General features: G+C 30.2%; 2 protein-coding genes across 16 annotated transcripts in view; both read right to left on the bottom strand.

Moving 5' to 3' along the window:
* LOC134697322 (adenylate cyclase type 9-like) overlaps positions 1-3,865 on the bottom strand; it is a 29,705-nt gene extending 25,840 nt beyond the window's left edge. The window contains exon 1 of the mRNA XM_063559527.1: positions 3,750-3,865. The gene's annotated coding sequence lies outside the window, so the exon portion shown is untranslated. The remainder of the gene's footprint in view (positions 1-3,749) is intronic.
* Positions 3,866-9,204: 5,339 nt separating this feature from the next.
* Positions 9,205-22,379, bottom strand: part of LOC134696987 (C-Jun-amino-terminal kinase-interacting protein 4-like) — a 64,293-nt gene continuing 51,118 nt past the window's right edge. For all 15 annotated transcript variants that reach the window (XM_063558956.1, XM_063558964.1, XM_063558958.1 and 12 more), the window contains 2 exons: positions 14,167-14,328; positions 9,205-13,677 (listed from right to left, as the gene is read on the bottom strand). In XM_063558956.1, coding sequence (XP_063415026.1) covers positions 13,571-13,677; positions 14,167-14,328 — 269 coding nt within the window. In that variant the 3' untranslated portion in view covers positions 9,205-13,570. The remainder of the gene's footprint in view (positions 13,678-14,166; positions 14,329-22,379) is intronic.

Genomic DNA, 22,379 nt, shown 5'->3' with positions numbered 1-22,379 from the left:
TCTTTGAGCGCCCGCCCTCGCGTTTGTCGTTCATGTCTGTTATATTTCTTTTCGTAAATTGCTAGTAATGTCATAATTAAGGCAATTTCTTATTGAATTGTTTCATTTTTCATGCCGGGGCCTTTTATAGCCGACTTTAAGTTAATGTCTGTGTCATTTTGGTATTTTGTGGATAGTTGTCTCATTGGCAATCAAACCACATCTTCTTTTTTATATTTTAGGTATAGGATTGTTTCCATTGTTGAAGGCCGTACTGTTGCCTATATATATAATTGCTCTTCATTTGAACTTGGGTGGATACAGTAAAGTTGTCTCATTGACAATCACATCATATCTCCTTGTTTTTATATTGAATGGCAGAATTGTGAAATAAGATACGAGACGATTTCTCGTAAAAATGCTGTCGGAATATCCTAAGAAAAGAAAAGTATTTAAGAATAACCTGCTTTCGTGCTATAATATGAAATACAAAAAAATCATTTAGAATCTTATAGAAATTAATCTATTTCCAATCTTTCTTCACCTCAATACTCATGACATTTTTTTTTTAATTTTTGGGAAATGAAGCTGGTTAAACTTGGAAGCGTTTTTAAAAGAACTTCAATATAAAATCTTGAAAAGTGAAGTACATGCATAATTAACAATTTTATCTCTTCCGGGAATATCTTCTGTTTTAAAACAAACACAAATCATATTTTTAAATTTGTGATGAGGTAGGGTCAATTTTCATTTCATTAGTTTCACTCACAGGGCCAAAATCGGAGTGTTGTTTTAAAAATACTGACTGGAATGCTAGAATTAAAGAGTTCATAAAATATGCTTGAAAATGAAAATAAGAAAACATGTGTTGTTTGTTGTTGTCACCGGTTTGTGTTTCCTTGTGCGTCTATCTTTCCCGGCGGAATTTAGTATTGGGGATTGGTGTAATCTGTTTTATACATTGTATTTATCAATAATAGAATGTTGGTTTTGTTAAAGAGTGTCCTTCTCAAAGTCGTAAATATTTTTTTATAAGCACAAACTGTATCAAATTACAATTTCAAGACAAAATGGGCAAACGCGTTGTTCTAACCTTACTCTACAATTAATATGAACGGGCATTTTAGAAAAGATGGGGATTTTTATATTATATGACTTGAAATACATAATGCCTAGACTTATAGTTTCATGTATTAGTTCAAGTACATACATGCGAAATAAAGTTACATTACTATCTGTACTTCTGTTCAGTAACAAGAATTAATACAGTATTATTTACGAATTGGATTAATTGTTTCCGTAGTATTTTTCGACTGACGTTTGTATTTTCTTCTTCTTGTTTTGTCCTATAGTTGTCTCTATATTTTTATGAATGTAATGTCCAGTAACGAGCATAACAGTTTAGATACGAATTTATTTAATTGTTTCCGTAGTATTTTTTGACTGACGTTTGTCGTTACTTCTCCTTGTTTCGTCCTATAGTTGTCTCTTTATTTTTATGAATGTTATGATATATTAACCATGCACTTGTTATCTTAATTCTAATCTAATTACATCTTAAATCTTAAAATCTAATTACAGAAGTTCGTACATGTCAATATATTGTCGACCAAAATAGTAATGTCATAGGGTCTTACATGTTTTATATTAACATTTCGTCTTTGGCAATTCATAATTTTACTATAATATAATTTGACATATGTTTGGCCACACCAGTCGATTCGAATTGTTTTATACCACATTTTGTTATTGTCAAAGAACAATTCTTATTTAATAAACCTTCAGAAGTCAGTCCAGCTTTTTTAGATAAGATCGATAAAATTGAGAAAAAAAAATCACTTATTCCCTTTGTCATTTTAGAATGTCTTTTGAACGTTTTCATATGCAATAACATTGGAAAATGTAATGACACTTTTTTTCTGGAATTTTTAGTGCTCAGTAAATTTAGAATTTTAAACAAACATATACATGTATATAATTATCATGATTATAAATCGACGAATTTTATGTTAAAACTTCGCGTCGGACATTTTGGCGACGGAATTATTAATATTTTTGTGGTCGACATATTGGTTATTCTTCACATTATGGTCCATTTTAATACCAGAATTTACCGTCACACCATAATTGTGATAGCTCATTTTTCTTGCAAAATTTACCGAGTTTGATATCATAATGTATATACCGTGTACTAATACCGGACTAATTTATTGTATTATGCTTTTAAAGATGTTTGCATTTATATTTAAAAAATACTGGTAATAAAAAAAATTGATGGTTAACATAATCTTCGGTCATCAATAAGAAGTGTGGTAGCCATTCCGAATATTTGCCAAGAGTCTTGCCATCCCATTATACAAATTTTACAACAGACACAGGCCGTTTACATTACTTATGATCCAGTGTCTTGAATTCTATCATCGACATACAAAAAACAACATATATAACGGGAAACATCGATAGATATAAACGACAGTACAAGCAAGATAAGTAGACGCATCAGTTTTCACTGCTATCATCAATTTTAACTGCAATTGGATGATCAATTTATGATTGGATATACCAAAAACCTCATCATGTAAGATCACTGTTTTATAAATCCCAGGCTAGAACGGATTTCTAGTTCTGATGAAATCGTTAGTTTTCTTGTACAGAGTCAAATGATTACGTCTTTTATAGTGTTGCATTTAATCGAATATGACATTTAATTTTGTGTTGCCAAAGTTGGCACTGAAAACTTTCGATTTTGCCACTGAAAAATTGATGAAAATGTGTTGCTCTAAAATATAATTTGTTTCACTTAAAAGGTTTACAAATCTGGCATGAAAGTGGGCATTTTCCCCCGCTAAAATGGAACAAATTAAAACCTTAGCGATAAAAGTTCAAATGTGTTCTCCAAATTGTCCTCCGTTGTTTTCCAACATAAGTGGAATCAATAAGAGTATCAATTGTGTTGTTTTTAGTGTTATTTATAACAATTTCCCCTTCAACTTTTGAAAATATGTCTTATATAGATGCGGGAGCAACTGTTCGTCTTTTAAAACAGCATCGTTCCGCAAGTTGGTAAGGACATAAAATTGAGAATGGAAATTGGGAATGTGTCAAAGAGAAAAAAACAACTAGACCTTTGACCAGAAACCAGTCGAATTGGATTAATTGACAAAAGAACAGAATACAAGAACGAACTAATACTAATCTGTGAATTCTTCAACTCAGACCTTTCATCTTGTAAACATAAATGCATAATTTATTAAAACAAATATTCTGTTTTGTACTTGTTAACACTTTTAAAATACCAAAAATTCACATTTTAACCAACACCCCGGAAATAATTTCTAAAAGATTAATGCCAAATTTATATTTAGTAGTAAACCATATTTTGTGATTAAGTTATAAGTGCCGACGATATTTCTTTTATAATTTTTCACGTATTTTTTCAATAAATATAACTAAATGTTTACACATACTTGATATATGAGCGTTTACATTGAGTGGAATTACATTTAATTAGGTTTTTATCATAATAATTGTTATATACACAATTAATTACATTTAAAATTGGCATTTGTAGATTAAAAAAACAATTTAACTAAAAATTAGTTTCATTCGGCCTTAATCGTATACTTTTAAGATTGGTAGAAATTCAGCATAGAATTTTCAAAGATTTTTTTTATCTCCATGGAAATATGATAATTTTACGAATATGATATAATCTGCTGCTAAAATCAAGTGTAAATTAGTATTAGCAATAGATTTCCAAAATGTCTTACCTTAATCTATAGAACTTATATATTATCATATATCCCAAAGTTCGAATTTAATTCAACCACTGATAAGATAAACTAAAAATATACTAAACTCTCAACAGTTTCAATGAGTTGTAGTTATTTTTAGTTACAATATTTTATATATAGAAACATTATTCATCACTTCGCTGTGCTGTACAATTTGTCATATTAAACTGTTTACACACAAACAACCATGTACATAGCAATGTATTTATAATAAATCTAACTGTACAGTACGTTTACTTGTTCCAAAATCCGTTCACCACCTTGTTTAAAAAGGAGGCGCACAGAAACTCTGAGACAGAAAAGTTCTAATGTTGTGAGGCACCGTCTCAAACATATATATTTTCCTTGCCAATATGCAACTGCTAGCTGCATATGAAGTTTTATTAAAAGAGTAAACCTCCTTAATCGATTTAATCCTTGCCTGCATTCCAGGTATATACTTATTCCGCCTTTTCCAGTTTTATGCAGCTGCTTTGTTTTTTTCTATACAATGTCTAGAAAGTTACCTTGATGTCATTCAATGAGGCATACCTTATCATAGATTTTTTTATATTTCTCAGACACTTCAAATATTTTGGTAAAATACATCATTCATTTATATGTCTACATTTTTTTTATTATTATAATTGATTTCAAGCATTGTTGTACTTTTTTTAAAATATTTATTGTAGTCTATTAAAGGAAACATTTTAGTTGAATGTCATAATTAACTTATGAAGACATTTTAATTATATTGTAATGTGTGACAACTAAATGTGTTATAAGTAATTAAATGTATGTTGACCACCTGAACGTCTCCAGAGGTCATCGGCCACCTTTGTTTAAGACTTTTACAACCTAAAAAAGTCAAGGACGTGCCTTTTAAAGATTATTATTATCATGTAAGAAACAGTTGCTCGCTAGCATGAAGCATGATGTGAAAGTCTTTTGCCACATCATAGACCATAATACAACAGATTGTGTTAACATTTAAAAATATAACTAGAAAGTATAGATTTGTTAAACCACACCATAAATTCACCCCTAGTGCTAGCGCTCCGTTTCCTTAAACATTTCTGAGTTTTTATGGTAACAGGAAATGAGACTTTCAGACGCATATTTCTTTATTACATTCATTTTCAGAAATTAGATTTTGTATGTACTACGGGGCGCCGAATGGGACTCTTGTGATTTTGTACTCAAAATTCAATTTTGTACGGACAAAAGTGACTTTTGTTCAACAAAAATGAGTTCAGTTTAACAAAATTTGTATCATACTACAAATTTGAAATTTTGTCATACAAAATTATCTATCAGCGGACAAAAGTCACTTTTGTCATGACAAAATTCATTTTTGTTACACAGACTTGACTTTTGTTACCTAATTAGAAAATTGAGCGACAAAAGTCAATTTTGTATTTAAATTAGTTTAGTTCGGTTTCTGTGAACTAATTTGCATACAAAATCGACTTTTGTTACACAAAATTGACTTTTGTTACACAAAAATTACTTTTGTTACACAAACATTACTTTTGTTACACAAAATTGACTTTTGTTACACAAAATTGACTTTTGTGAAACAAAATTGACAAAATTGAATTTTGTCTCAACAAAATTGACAAAATTGAATTTTGTCTCAACAAAATTGACAAAATTGAATTTTGTCTCAACAAAATTAACAAAATTGAATTTTGTCTCAACAAAATTAACAAAATTGAATTTTGTCTCAACAAAATTAACAAAATTGAATTTTGTCTCAACAAAATTGAATTTTGTCTCAACAAAATTGAATTTTGTCTCAACAAAATTGATTTTTGTCTCACGAAAGTCAATTTTGTCTCATAAAAGTTAATTTTGTTGTTACAAAATTGAATTTTGTCATCACAAAATTGAATTTTGTCATCACAAAAATGAATTTTGTCGTCACAAAATTGACTTTTGTCTCAACAAAATTGACAAAATTGAATTTTGTCTCAACAAAATTGACAAAATTGAATTTTGTCTCAACAAAATTGACAAAATTGAATTTTGTCTCAACAAAATTAACAAAATTGACAAAATTGACTTTTGTCTCAACAAAATTAACAAAATTGACTTTTGTCTCAACAAAAATGACAAAATTGAATTTTGTCTCACAAAAGTCAATTTTGTCTCACAAAAGTCAATTTTGTCTCACAAAAGTCAATTTTGTCTCACAAAAGTTAATTTTGTTTCACAAAAGTTAATTTTGTTTCACAAAAGTCAATTTTGTCTCACAAAATTGAATCTTACCGTACACAATTGACTTTTGTGACTTAATTTCCATATCAGGTAACAAAAGTCAATTTTGTATGCAAATATGTTTATATTTGCATACCTTTAAGACAAAATTGACTTTTGTCATGACAAATATGAATTTTGTCTACAAAAATGAATTTTTCGTTGATTTCAAGGGTATAGGAAAACCACGAATTTGAATATTCGACGAAGCGAAATTTATATAGTGCTTGTATATAAACTTTTGCAAAACAACGAAATTAAAAATTCACGAAAATACAATATTTCTTTTGTCCACGAAAAATTGATATCCTTGAAAATAGATAAATCCACAGTAGATCCATTATTTTTGGTCTATAGCACTACTGTAATGTATTCGTGTCGATCTAAGCCTCATTTTCACGAACCATTTCTGTGTAGTTCATTGGCCAAAATCAAATATCCTAGCATAAAAGTCCAACTACATGTTGATTTATAGAAGAGTATATCCGTACCATTGATTTCATGTATTTTGACATCGTATATTTTATTATAACAACTTTCTATATTTCTTTCTTTCTAATTAAGTTTCGCTCTGTTGTTAAAACTGCGTGGTTGGTTTCTTAAGTAAATACATTGATGCATGTGATGCAAGGCATCTACTGATTATAGTGCAACAATGATCGATGCATCTCACTGATTTCAAACTAGAATTAATAAAGCATTAAAACAAAGGCTGCATAACCTAAATACGAAAGCCAATTTATGACCTTCCAAAAATTAATACAATTTGAATTTGAAATAACGAACTAAAATCGTTATCACAAATTTAAGAATAATTTGTTATCACGAATTACAAAAAAACCCCGAATTTAATTGTAATTACTAATTACAAAAACTGTTCGCGAATTTAATCTGTTGTAACGAATTATACAATTCGTGATTACGATTTAAAATTTTAAAATTCGAATTCAAATATATATTTTTGGGTGTTCCTAAATGGGCTTCCTTAGATATTGGCCACATTTTGGAATATTAATATAAAAAAGAAGATGTGGTATGATTGCCAATGAGACAACTATCCACAAAAGACCAAAATGACACAAACTTAAACAATTATAGGTCGTACGGCCTTCAACAATGAGCAAAGCCCATACCGCATATAGTCAGCTATAAAAGGCCCCGATAAGACAATGTAAAACAATTCAAACGAGAAAACTAACGGCCTCATTTATGTAAAAAAGAAATGTATAAAAAACAAATGTGTAACACATAAACAAACGACAACCACTGAATTACAGGCTCCTGACTTGGGACAGGCACATACATAAATAATGTGGCGGAGTTAAACATGTTAGCGGGATCCCAACCCTCCCCTAACCTGGGACAGTGGTATAACAGTACAACATAAGAAACGAACAATAAAAATCAGTTGAAAAAGGCTTAACTCATCAGATAGACAAAAAATAAAAGTGGACGTGGCCGGGTACTTATACATCCCGACACAAAAAGACACAATGAACAGATAAGTTCACGGTATAAGTTCACACCATTGATTAATATTGGTACATGTCTTTGCTTAAATCCAGTGGCAAATATTGCATACCGTATTCCGGAAGAGCACGTTGTTAGAAATTAAACATCAAGTGTTAGCTTTGGTTCAGTTGATAAGTAACATGATCATGCCTTAGGAACTTAATAAATAAACCGTTTGGTTTGTACTACTTTTTCTATAAAGAATATTATTACTAATTAGATTTAAGAAGATGTTGACTTGTATGAGTGCAAATGAGACAATTCTCCGTCCAATTTGTAAAAGTAAACCATTACAGGTAAAAGTAAAGTCTTCAACACAGAATCTTGTCTCACACCAAACAGCAAGCTACAAAGGGCCATACAATGACCTTGTATTGCGCAAATGTCATCTGGAGTTTTTATCATGTAGGTGCAAATATCTTTGTGGAATTGTTATCATGTAAATTGCAGACATGATCCTGTGAACTTTAATCATGAAGGATAATTAGATATCACCCCTTTAATTTGTATCATGTAGGTTCAGATATCATCTGTGTATAATCATGTAGTTGCAGATATCATAGTGAGTTTTTATGATTAAGGTGCAGATATCATCTGTGAATTTTTATTATGCAGGTGCTAATAACATCGTGAGATTTTATCATGTAGGTGCATATCAGTTTTTATCATGTAGGTATGATCACATCTGTGAGTTTTTATCCTATAGGTGCAGATGAATAACATCTGAGTTTTGATCTTATAGATGCAGATAAGTTTTTATCATGTAGGTGCAGATAACATGAGTTTTTATCCTGTAGGTGCAGTTTTATAATATCTGTGATTTTTATCATGTAGGTGCAGATAACACCTGAGGTTTTATCCTGAAGGTGCAGATAACATCTGTGTTTCTATCCTAAAGATGCAGATAACATGCGACTTTTTATCTAGTAGATGCAGATACAATTTGAGTTTTAATCCTATAGATGCAGATAACTTCTATGAGTTTTTACCATGTAGTTGCAGATAACATGCGAGATTTTACCATGTAGTCGCAGATAACATGCAAGTTTTTATCTTGTAGGCACAGATACAATTTGAGTTTTAATCTTGTAGGTGCAGATAACATCTTTGAGTTTTCAACATGTAGGTATCATGTAGGTGCTGATAGATAACATCTGTGAGTTTTTATCCTGAAGATGCACATATACTGAAAGAAATATGTTCATGGGATTTATAATTCTTCCTTTTAAGTTGTAACTTTGATGACCTTTCTCTGTCATCCCTTCAGATATTGTCCTAGTTTTTGTTTTTTATGTGATTCCAGATGGCCCTATCACATCTTCTTTGCAGGAACTTTTGATCTTTTTTTAAACTGTTTACCATTGCATTGTCAGTTTACCATTGACTTGTCAGTTTATCATTGACTTGTCAGTTTATCATTGACTTGTCAGTTTATCATTGACTTGTCAGTTTACCATTGACTTGTCAGTTTATCATTGACTTGTCAGTTTACCATTGACTTGTCAGTTTATCATTGCATTGTCGGTTTTTCATTGACTTGTCAGTTTGAATATCCATTTGACATCTTTTGTATGTCTTTTACATTCTATAATGGTGTAGGTTTACAGTTTAAAAAAAAATCATGCCTTTTTTAAGCAGACCCATAATAAATAGAATGGACAAGCAGTAATAAATAATACTATTCACTTTGCAATTAACATCTTTAATGTGATTTATATAATATATTACATCTTATATTTATAGATTAACAAATAATTTTAGGTCTACAGCAATATAATTTAGCATTAATTAATAATATCCATGCCTATGTCTCATTAACAGATCATTGATGTGAAGATACAATGTTATGATGATTCTGATGAAGAAAGCTAACTAGTTGTTCTATTATATTTGTTCAAAGTGGGCACCATTAACAATTGCTGTACATTGATAGACAAACATGTAGAGACAACATAACCACAGAATAATGACACAGGTCACCTCACAAATATAGAAATAACATATTTGCATATTTTAGATAACTATATAATGGTAAATAAATTCAACCTAGAAATCAGGATTAAAATTGTATACACCAGAAGCACATTAAAAAAGTTTACATTATAACTCATCCATTTGTTAACTTATTTCCATGCAACTGGATAACTTAATAAAAAAGCATCTCTTGTTGACATAATATCTCAGGATGAACATAATGAAATCTAAGGTTAAACCAGCTGATGTGAGCCCTAATAATTCAGCAATATCAGTTTTAATAAAAAAGCAAATATTCAAATACTGTGGATTCATTATTATTTGTCAGATACCAATGCAAGTGGATTTCACAAACTCTAATGTTCATCAAAGTACAAATTTACATAGGCTAGCATGCAGACTTTTGTAACAGAACATAATAAAATATCCAAAATCAAGAAGCAAGAAAAATAGAAATTTTAAAAATCCAGCCAATCAATTTATGATTTAAATGCATGTTTATTTTCAAAACATTGATATTCATAGAACGTAGACATGTTAACACAGCTGCATGGAGCCTTACTTATTTCTAACAAGGCCATGTGTAGTTTGGATACATTAGGGAATATGAACATTAGTAAATAAAATTCTTTCAAAAACAAGAATTTTACTGGCACCTAAATAATGTAAATTATAGAAATAGATGCTTGACTAATAACAAAATTAAATTTAAATGTTTCTCTGAAAATCATTTTCATCTTAAACATTTCTCTCTGTATTATATTTCAACGAAAATTCTTGCCAAGAAACATAATCTCTTCTCAACATTAGGTAAATAATGTCAATAAATAAACTTTGTGATAAAACAACAACAAAACATTCCAATGAACAATAATAACCAAATAAATTAAAATAACAAGCAGAAATACAGAAAAATACAAGGAATATAAAAACATCATTGAAAGTATAATATCCGATTAAAGAGGGTAGAATGGAACAATAAAATGTCCATAAATTGTTCCAATGATAAGAATTAACCTTATGTCAACAAAAGACAATTTATCTGACATTCACCACTTATAAATAAGTCTTGTGGCCAAAAGTTTGCTGTATTTCTTTCAAAGATGTTTTCATGCTACTTGTAATTAGGAGCTGTCCATAATTCTAAACCATTTGTAAAATATTCCACAGAAGCACTCTTTTAGAAAACACAAACCTGTCACTGTGAAAAAGCTTTTTTTGATTGTTAATTAATCACAACCTTTTTATATATATATAAACAGGATTGACTGACCAATGGGAATACATAGCTATTCCAAACAAAAAGTATGTAAGAACCAAAGATGACTGACTGTCATTGTCCTGACTTTTTACAGACACTTATTGCACAGCCCAAAACATTTCACCTACATGACAGTCAGTCAAATAAAGGAGCATTACACAACAACAAAGGAAAGTTTTTAACGACCTAGAATGGCTATACAGCCCTTCCAAGGTCGGCTTAGAATTACACACAAATATAATACAAATGTACTAAGTTTCAAACTCACAACTTGCAATCTTGAACTTCATACAATTAATTGAACACAAAATTACTTAAAGAGTTCCAAAATTTAAATTATTATGAAAAAACACATCTTGTAAAAAATGGTTGGGAATTATGGAAATCTTTGTATACATTGAAACAATGTGGTAATAAAATGGAATAAAAAATATTTATAACCTACATTAACATAACAAATTAAACAAATATAACAGAATAAAATTATATATGTGAAAAGCTGGGGCAGTGGTAACACTTCTGATACAAACACACTTCCACATAGAACAAAAATCTTCGGCAGTGGTAACAGTTCCAATGTAATAACACTTCCACATGAAACAAATATAACTTAGATTAGTGATGACTTTATTAACAATTTACTACTATATGTAAAAAACAAATTTTATTTAATTTGAGTCTTATTCCAGATTTTAAACAAAGATAAAAAAAATTGTTCATATTATAAAACTAACAGTACAGGAAACAAATAAAATGTAAATTTGTATATATTATAAATTGCTATAATGGCAGTTGTTAGCAATTGTGACCATTAACAGAGCTTGGACTACAATTTAATTCAACCTTTATAAATTAAGGACTGAAAACCTGATGCTTCAGAGTATAGCATCAATTGTTTACCTTCAAATTCCAAATTTCTTTTATAATGAAACTATGTCAATAAAAGTGTAAATGTTAACATACAATTGTTTCTCCATCCACCTAAAAAAACAGATCCTTGATCCACAATATTGAGCTGTGATATAAATGCCAATAAATATCCACTACATACCAAATTATGATACTAAAGGTAACCAAAGAGCCTTCAACAATGTGCATTTGTATATATCTTAACTATTGATTAGATATATAGGAGTTAATAAAAAAAGAGTCATGAATTGAATTTTCAATTAAAAAGGGGCTGGGGGTGGGGTATATATATATCTAATTTTACACTAACACATCCCTATTCTGTCTACAGTAGCAGTAATCATTAAAAGTTTCAAGTTGGCCTTTGATAACAATATACTGCTGGAATTTCCATTTGTATCTGCTTTAATAGTATCTTGTTTTAAAACTCTTGTCAAATAATTTTTGTTATAAGATCCATAATATTTGAGCAATGAAACATCAAGTACTTGCTTGCTGAAATTCAATTAAAATAGCTTAACATTAAAATATCTTTTGATACTTCAATAACCATAAAAATGTCTAAGTTTTATAAAACCTGATCACACTGTTCAGGAAATTAAAATCTGATTATAGCTTAATTTATCCCAGTATCGATAAAAAACAAGACAAATTTCAGTAATTTTGGAGTGGCTATGGAAAGTTATATCACTGATATTGATATATTCATAGATTATTATTCATTTCAAATTATTTTCAACGACATGAAATATTTAGTATATTAAAGCAGAAATAATAACGAGTTTTTCTGTAATAATGGAAATCTGGTTTTCTAAGGAATATCCACTTAAATCTATTTATAGAAAGAATTTGATTGAAAAGCGATGCCTATAATTAATTTACCTCAGAAAGCTAATACCTTTACAAATATCATGTTATCTCATTACAAGAAACAAGATCTTAAATTAGATTGTTTCCTCTCGTAAAACTTGTAATACATAAGAAAGCAATGTTTGTCCCTCGGATATTTGATGTAATTGTTACGATTTATATTGTATCTAACAATATCCATCATAAAATAGCTAAATATAAAGTGTTGCCTGTGGTTAAATTTAGATTATATGTTATATTAACTAGGTTTGATAAATACAAGTTGTATCAAGAGAATAATAAATACACATCTTCTTCCATCAAGGATATTAAAGTCTGTTTACATAAAAAACTGACCCAGTTCCTCTCCATTATACTTCACAGTGACATTACTGCTAATACAAGAATTTGTGGTGTAAAAAATCTGCTAATTAATGTTGGACTAAAATATGATGTAAACATTTTGTAAACCTCATTTTCACTGCAGGCAGAAGAACATAACTTTTAATCAAGGGCGTGGGTTGTCGGAGGGGTGGGGATAAGAAAAGTTTAGGGAGAGAAATTTTTAATATTTCATCAGAATTTATTTTGGGTTGTGAAAAGGAAGTGAAGTTCTTCAATTTCCTTTATCTATTAAAACTTTTTCTAAACTCTGAAACAAACTCAAATTAAAAGGATCGATAATAAAACTCAGCTTAATGAAACTAATGATTTTTTTCTGACAGGTCAAGACTAATGAATGCATGGGATAACAAATAAGAAGGGTCCCAGGTGTCAATACTGGGGGCTATATGAATATCCTATATGACTTATGATGAACATAGGGGTTAACAGGGGACAGTATTTTCACAACAAGGCCAACATGCTGTTCTCACATCCCTGCAACAAAATATCAAGCATTTAATGGAAAACTGGCTCAGAACCGTGTGTCCCAGTCCACTCCATGGTACATAGATTGTCTTCACTATTCAATTGTTTTTTTAAAAGTACATAACGTCTTGGTAGCTTTGTTACAATTAAGCCATGCCATATATATCCACTGATGCATTTAACATTACGATGAGCTAGTCACTTCCCAAACTATCAAATGACTTCTTTCTCCTTTACTTAAGGATAACTTCTTCTCGTCTTCTGGAAGGATTTCATCATCTTCTCCATCACCTACAAACAGATGTGTGACAATTACATTATAATGATCATGTCTGCTTAATGTCCAGTGGATTTACATATTTGACACTAAACAGAGGCTTTTGAGATAGAAGATGAGGCTTTTGCAAGTATTGTATGAAATTTGAGAAAAATTGGGAATTTAATCTTCATTATAAGTTTATGTAATTAATTAACATGCAACAAATATTCTGCTTATCATAAATAGTTTCACAGCTACTTCTTTTAACAAATACACATGCATACCAAGTTTTGTTGACCTATTATATATAGCAACTAATGGACTGACTTTATCCTGAAAAGTAATATTAACCAGCAGGACAAGAAAAGAAAACTAATATTAACCAGCAGGACAAAAAAGGAAAACTAATATTAACCAGCAGGACAAGAAAGGAAAACTAATATTAACCAGCAGGACAAGAAAGGAAAAGTAACATTAACCAGCAGGACATTGAGATCACTCAAAAGCAGTCTACTTCTAACCTTGGTAAAGTCCTATCCTAAAGTCCACATATCCTTCCCCTCCAGATAACACCAGTTTACTATTGCTAGGTGGCGCTGGGGTAGCTTCTTGATATATTTTGTTGGCAGTGCTATCTGTTGTGGTGTCCTCAGCTGTTCCACTTAGTCCTTTTCTTTTGGCACCTTAAAAAACAAGACAGAAGAACTTATAAATAAAATCAAACTACCTTAAGTACTCAGAACCATTCATCCACATCAGATGTCCCTACAAAGAATATATGCAGATTCAGTGGCAGATCCAGGTGGAGGGTTCCCAGGGTTGGAACCCTCCTTTTTTTTTTTTTTTTACAATCAATGCATTTGAATGGGTACATATAGTTGGACCCCCCCCCCCCCCCCCCCCGCCTAAGATTTCCAAAGGATTTTCTCAAATATGAGTAATGGTAGATGAGGGTTTTCATCAGAGACAGCAACCATAAAACAACAAAGAAACAACTAAAGGTCAACATAATCTTAAATGATGGAAGGGTGTTAATAATGTTTACAAATTGTTACAGATGGGGGGAGTCCCTGACTGGTATATGCAAGGCAGCAGTCACTTAATTCATTGAAACAGAAGATTTAAGAAAAAATTGTTGAAATGATGAAAAAAATTGTCTTAGTTATCAACTATTTGGTTTTTATTTTTATGTAGTTTTAATTGTATTGGTTAATCAACTGAGAGTAATTTAGCAACAATCCCTCCTCTCAATTTAACAAGTCACATTTTCTTAGTTCATGAATAAAATCCAAGAGAATATTAATGTAAACACTGCAATCTTGACAAGTTTTATTTTTTAAATGATGAACTTTCTTCTTCAGAAGCAGCATACAAATTCTTCTTTTACAGCTTCATTAAGATGCCATTTTAATAGATTTATGCATGCAATTTATACACGCCATATTTGTAAAAGACAATATCACTTTTTTCATCTTTCAAGTTTTCAATGTAACACATTATTCACCATGGGAAAAGCTATGCAGCAATGTTGAAACTGTTTTTTGACTTTAACCTTCCATCTTGTTTTCGTTATTATTCCCAGTGGGAATTTGTTACATAAGAATGACTTTTTTGAATATGTTTTAAAGCTTTATACCAAATCCACTGTTGTTATTGAAAATATTGATAAGTCGCTGGGAAATTCCATTTCCTTTGAAATCAAAGCGGAATAATTATCTTGATTGGAAATAATTCTTTCGAGTCTGCTGTTCACTTGCAACAATTATCGCCCAGGTAAAATAAACCATCACCTTGTAACTTCTCAAATGTTTACAAAGGAACTCTACAGAATTAATTGATTTAACAATCTGAACAGGAGAGAAATAAATGAAGGATGCTACGATCAGACATTACAGCAATCAGACTTTACAATGGTTAATCCTTGATGCAACTATCAATAATTTATTGGCAGTCAATTTTAAAATACAACAAACAAATATAAATCTAGTACCAGCTAAAACCTTTGAAGAAAGAAATACATCTACCAGTATAGTTATTCATAACAGAAAAAATGATAAAAATAGATGTTTGTTTCTAAATTCTATCAAAGCCTAAACTTTAAAGTTAAATGCATATAATCAACCAATTTTATTGCAAGACACTTTTCCTTTCAAAATGTAAAAATATTTCTATTTGCATTTTTTTTTATTTATAAGCTTCACGTTTATTCACAAGACCTAACCACACATCATGCACATCAAGACAAGTTCAATTTTCAAATTTATGTTTCAACAGATGCATATTTTCAAATAATAACAAAATTCCAGTCAAACAATGACCAATTGCAAGAAAGATAATTGGCTAATTAAAATAAACCCGATCCTTCAAAAAATTCTAACCATGCAGATATTTATATGTGAACAGACATATTGGCGCAAAACTGGTTTAACAGTTGATTTCCTCATTTATTTTCAATTTAGGAATAGAAGTCCGTAATCAATAATCTGACTTTAATTTACTATAAGATAGTAGATATAAAGTCATTAGAAAACATTTGGTATGATTCATGTTAAATAGGCAAAAGACATCAAGGGGTCTTTCAAAACTCAAGTCTAAAGGAAACTGCATGCAGACAAGGTAATGGCAAAAACCAAATGAGTCCACCTACATAGAAAACTTTAGACTGAGCAACATGAACCCCACTTGGCTACAGTGCATGATGTTACAAAATAATAAGAAAATCTCCAACTGATCTCCCATTAAGACTCCAATTACAGATTTAGATTGAAGTACCACACAAGACCATTTCTTTTCATTGTCAGAGAATATTACTCTATCCTGCATGTTTTCCAATTACACATGTATAATAATATTGCTTAACCAGGAAAGTTACTGATCTCTAAAGAATCAATGACCTTCCACAAAACATATAGATAGAAACCACCTACATAATGTATTTCAGTTCTGAGCTAGTGAAAAACCATCTGTCTACATGCAGGTCTAAATATATAAAATTCCTTTGTAATAAGAGTTTACATCAGAGTTCATTGTCAGAACATATAGTATAAGTATATCAAAAAGAAAGTAACCTTGATGACAAAAATAACTAAAAAGAGACCTTGGTTCTGTGTGCAGATCTTCGTTTTTATTGTTTCTGTATAAATTTACAACTTTAAGAGATTCTGAGATCAGGACAAGATGTGAAATATTGTTTATACACCTTTCAACTGAAGAGACATAGAAAATTATCAAAATATAGTAAAATTTGTATTAGTAATGTTTTACTAGTATATTTCTCTAATTTTTGCGTTATTTTCACATTTCTTGATCGGTGTGAGAAAAAATATTTCTTCTCACTAGTGAAAAATCTTCTCTTTGCAAATGATTGGTTGACATATAATTGTGACATTAAATTTTCTTGATTTCTTCTGAATTTTCCTATTGTTATAACATGAAAAAAGTCGACCATGCCTGATGACGCCACATAAAAGTACACAACTTTGTTTAAGTCTTTGAAAAAGAAGGATAAAAATCATTAGAGAAACAGATTCCACTACTATAACTGGTGTATTAATTATTTAAAAAGCTCGGCAAGCCTCACACTTTAATTATTAAAATTAAACTGTCAAGAGTGGAGAAATATCGTAACACACTTGTTGCAGTTGTGGAATCTATGTATATATAAACTGCCTACATGATTGGGCAATCTGTAAGGTACTATTTATGTTTTAACTAGTATGTATATATAACTGACTTCATGATTGGGCAATCTGTAAATCATTTTCTAATTGATACATGCTTGAGAAGATCTCTATAATTTGTTTAGACATTGATACCTAGTTGAACAATCTATTAGAGTTCAAGTTCAAGATCAACATCTCTTCATCAATCAAAAAATACCAAGCAGAATGATCAACTTTAGATGTGTACAAATCATTACAAACCTTCAATATTTTGTTTTTTAAAAGACTAATATTAAATTAAAGTACATTCCAAAGTAATCTATTTTCACTTTGGAATAGACTTTAATACATGTTTGTGTAACTCATCAGTATATATATCAGTAAACAAATTAAATGTTTTAACAGCCAACAAATTGAACAAGTATATTGTAATATTTTTTTTCTGATTCTGGAAATAACACATAAAAGGTTAACAAAAAATGGTATAAATATTGAAAAGTAAAACAGACCACAACAAGACCAGACTGCTTCAAAACATAATGTATGTACAACAAGAAGGACAAACTACCTTGGGAAATACTTGGTCAAAGCACCATTTTTGAGTTGTTTTGGTTAGTCCATCAAAATAATACTCAGGTATAGATTTTAAATATACCATATTTATACTAGTTAGTTTTCTGGATTAAATTGTTTTACATTGTCATTTCTGGGCCTTTTATCAATGTTAATAGCCGTACAGTGACCTATAGTTGTTAATTTCTGTGTCATTTTGGTCTCTTTTTGAAAGTTGTCTCATTGCCAATCATACCACATCTTCTTTTTTAGAGACTCTTTCCATTGATCAAATTGTACATACATTGCACATGTAATGGAATTTGTTGACATTGTTCTGGTTTAAGATTTTCCTGAGGCTGTCGGTAACTAATCCATTACAACAAGGAGATAAACAATGGAGAGTGCATTAAATGTTAATAGTCCCCTCATCAATTCTCCATTATAATAAATTAACAATGTAATACTGCAGGCCATAATCATTTCTTAATAACCATCCACTCTAATCCAAGGTCATTACACACAATTTATTATAAGATTCTCATTTAATTTAAGACATTAACAGATTACTAAAAGGACCAGGATAAAAGTACATAAGAAATGTCTTTACTAAGGAGAACTATTTTCTACTAATTTTTAAAGAACAGCAATGTAGCAGCATATTAAATGAGAGTGATGGATGGCTGTTTAATGTCCAGCAGAAAAATAAAAGCTTGTTCAAGACCCTGCTTTATACAAGTGCTAGTCCACAAGACAATATATAGAACTCTAATAAACACCTATGGTAATTATGGCGAACAAGATACCATGACACCAATGAGCCAGTTCAGTACATTGTAATAAGCTAATGGCAGTGTAATGTCAGAATATTTAAGTCATATCAAAATTGTATAAGTACTGCTTGACAGTCATAAATTACCAGTATCAAGACACTTCCCCCACAAGTCATATGTCAATGTTTCCAAACAATCCCATGATGTCAGGGTCTTGCACCTTCAAATAAGTAAAATATCACAAGCCCATCAAGCAAAGTTGACTAATTCTATTTATATAAGCTTTGGATTTTCATATATTTTGGCCTTGAAGAAACATTGATCATCAAAATGTCCAGCTGGTGCAAACAAATGTGTACTGTGTATGTTAATAGACAGCTTCATTGCAGTTGTTTTAGGACCTTTGGGTTTTTATTGTCTCAAATTATCAAATATTTTAGTTTCCAAACTGGGTCTTTAGAATACCTCAGCACTGTTAATTTCAGAAACATTTCATACTTTTATATCAATTTGTTGCAAGAAATAGTACAGTCCTTGTGATACATGCAGGATATGATCAGAAGTTCAGATCCAGGGACAGGCAAAACATGTTGTCTAGAAATTTAAAAATTTGAACTCTTTGACAATAGCTCACCTGACAGTATGACAAATAAAGCTGATCATCTATATTAGTCTATTGTATGTCTGAAGAAACATGCTGAACTGAAGTCTCGAAGGAGTCTGAGAAACGTAGTGGATGTTTTTCATACAAATAATGGATTTCTTTCTGTCTGAATCAAGCTGTCAGATACAGAACTAGCATTATTATTAAGTAACAGCATGATTGTGACTACCTCTAAGTAACGTTGGTCTCTTATCTCGCCGAGGTTACAAAAGTTATCAGAGAGAACAAATGTAATCAGTTTACAAAAGAGTAATAAATAATCATTTAATGTTTGTCTCAAAGTCAGAAAATATCTAATAAGGAAGTAAACCAGACAGTGTTTACACTTTCTATAAATGTGATTTCAGAAAAATCATGTTTTTATATCATTCTCCTCATTAGGGATACCTTATGACTGTTGGCTGTATGGAAGCATAGCCACTCATTAAATCAAGTCTTTTGTACAGTTTTATTGCCAAAATCTGCCATCTAAGCCGATGAATGATAACACTAATATCCTTATATGTAAATGTGATTACTGTACTGTATAATCAAGACTAAGCTTTTGTTTTTTGTTTAACATATTGGCCTTGTTTTTGTTTAGAATAACAAATTTAATTTTCCTTAGTTTTTCTTTTACTTTTTGGGGCGAACCAGTTGGAAATGTTTTATTTTCTTGCAACAAAACAAAAAAACAAAATTTACACAGGGGAATTTTCATGAATTCTTAATTGCTAAATGAATCCCCACATTAAAAATTTCTCTAATTTACAATTCCTTCAACATCCATTTTTTTCGTATACAGGACAGACAGCACCAAGTAAAGACAAGATAGCTTAAAACATAATAAATGCACACAACTCAATCAATTGGAATGCATAGAAAAATTCTTTAATTACCATACAAATATTACTGTGAAAATTTTATGACCAAAATCTATATATCAAACCAAATTGCTTATTCTCAAATACATGGCTTAAAATATATTTCCATGTACTATTTCTTATCCTCAGACAGCTAAACTTTGCAAATAGGAGTAATCTATAGAATAAAGCATAAGATTCAAGATACCTTTTCTTCAAAAACAACTTGTTCCATGAAATTCCAATATAAAAAGTCTTAAGGAACTTAGTGTCAAATTGGCTATCAAATCTAAAGCAAGTTGCGGCTAATTTTAATTACTTTTGAAAGCCTTGAATTAAACTAATTCTCAAGGGAATTTCAAATAAAGCAGACGCAATCTGCCTCCAGTTTATTAGATCGATAATTCACGTTTAGAAGAATGAAAAACATTGATCTTATTAACTGACAATATGCAGCGCTTTAGACTACAATATGAGGATGAATATAATCTGCAAATTAAAATTGTTGCAGATGCATGATTTACAGAACTCCTGAAGAAATAATTCATCCATACTTATAACAACAAATTGCTCTATAACTAATTAAATCCATTCTGTAATATAAAAAAACTAATTAGTTTCGCCTTATTACGTTGATCAATAGTTTTGCCCTTTGGTCTATCTTGTAATTTCTCAGCGACTTTTTGATCTGTGATTAAATTATTCTGATAAATTGATTTTTTCTTCAAAACTTTGTTTTCTTCTCTATTTTCCATTATGAAACACAAATGTAATAAAGATAATGGCCATCATCATACAATCTAATTAACGCTTAAGATTTGATCCTAGTTTAATGTTTTGATATAATCTTCTTTTATTTGTAAATAGTCTTAGACAACATTTTTACCTATGTGATGGGTCTTTTGCCTGACTTTTAGTAATGCATCATTTTGATAAAATTTTGTATTGCTCCAAAAAAACAGTTAGTGCTGACATCTCCTTGATCTGATATCAATGTTACCTTGTTCTACATAACGATCAGGAGATGTGGTATGATTACTAATGAGACAACTATCCACAATAGTCCACATAAAATGAATGTACGCAAATATAGGTCACTGTGCTTTAGCATCTTTAGCAATAAGCAAAACTCATTCATTTTGGACATAAAAAGCCACAACATGACAAAATGTGAAACAATTCAAATGAGAAAAGCATAACCTTGCCAGAACAAAAATACACCTTACAATAATTCCATGCAACCAAAAATAGCTAATCTATTGCTTATAGAAATAGAAATAACCATAAAAACATGACATTGACCGATGAACCCTGGAAATGAAGTCAAAGTCATTTGATACCTGTACAACTAACAATCATTTTTTATACATAAAATATAGTTGATGACAGTATTTGAGAAACACAATTTATCAGGAAAACTTATAAAAAAAATTAAAAAAATTTGACCTTTGAACTATTAAAATGAGACCCAGGTGAGACTAAACAGATATGTACACCTAACAATCATTATATACACCAAATAAAGATGACCTATTGCTGCTAATTGCATATATAGTATGAGACAGGGACCAAACTTCTGAAACTTAACATTTATCACTGAATCATAAAATGAGGTCTAGGTCAAATGATACCTGCAAGAACATGTACTTCTTACAATAATACCATACAACAAAATACAGTTGACTTAAAATATTTGAGAAACAGTCCAAAACACAAAATCTTAACATTAAACAATGAATCTCGATGAATGGAGATGCTGTCACAGTCAATTTCATTTGACTAAGGATTAAATCTCAAGTCAATACATGTATAATAACATTTCCATAATAAAAGAATGTCAATAAAATATAGTAACATTAACAATGGTGAAATGAAAAACCGCAGTAAAAGTTATGTTACTTCTTGACAAAACCACAAAATCAAATACTGTAAATTCAGAAATTATTGCGAGGTTTTTATTATTGCGAATAATGCGACTGAGTTGTAAACGCAATAATTAAAACTCGCATTTTGTAATATTTTAACTGAATTAAGCATGACTTTTCTCAAAATCGTAAAAATTAAAATCGCATTCAAGTGTAAAATGACAAAATCGCAATAATAAATGCACGCAATAATTTCTGAATTTACAGTATCCTCAAAAATTGATACCTGTAAAAACTAGACATAATTGAGATGGGTGCCACCTTTATGGGCCCCGCTGTGAATAAGGTATTGTAAGAAATTGTGCATGTTTACCTT

The sequence above is a fragment of the Mytilus trossulus genome, chromosome 14, assembly GCF_036588685.1.
Source record: "Mytilus trossulus isolate FHL-02 chromosome 14, PNRI_Mtr1.1.1.hap1, whole genome shotgun sequence".
Lineage (NCBI taxonomy): Eukaryota > Metazoa > Mollusca > Bivalvia > Mytilida > Mytilidae > Mytilus > Mytilus trossulus.
The sequence above is the reverse complement of the archived record's forward strand: the minus strand, read 5'-3'. Positions and strand labels throughout refer to the sequence as shown.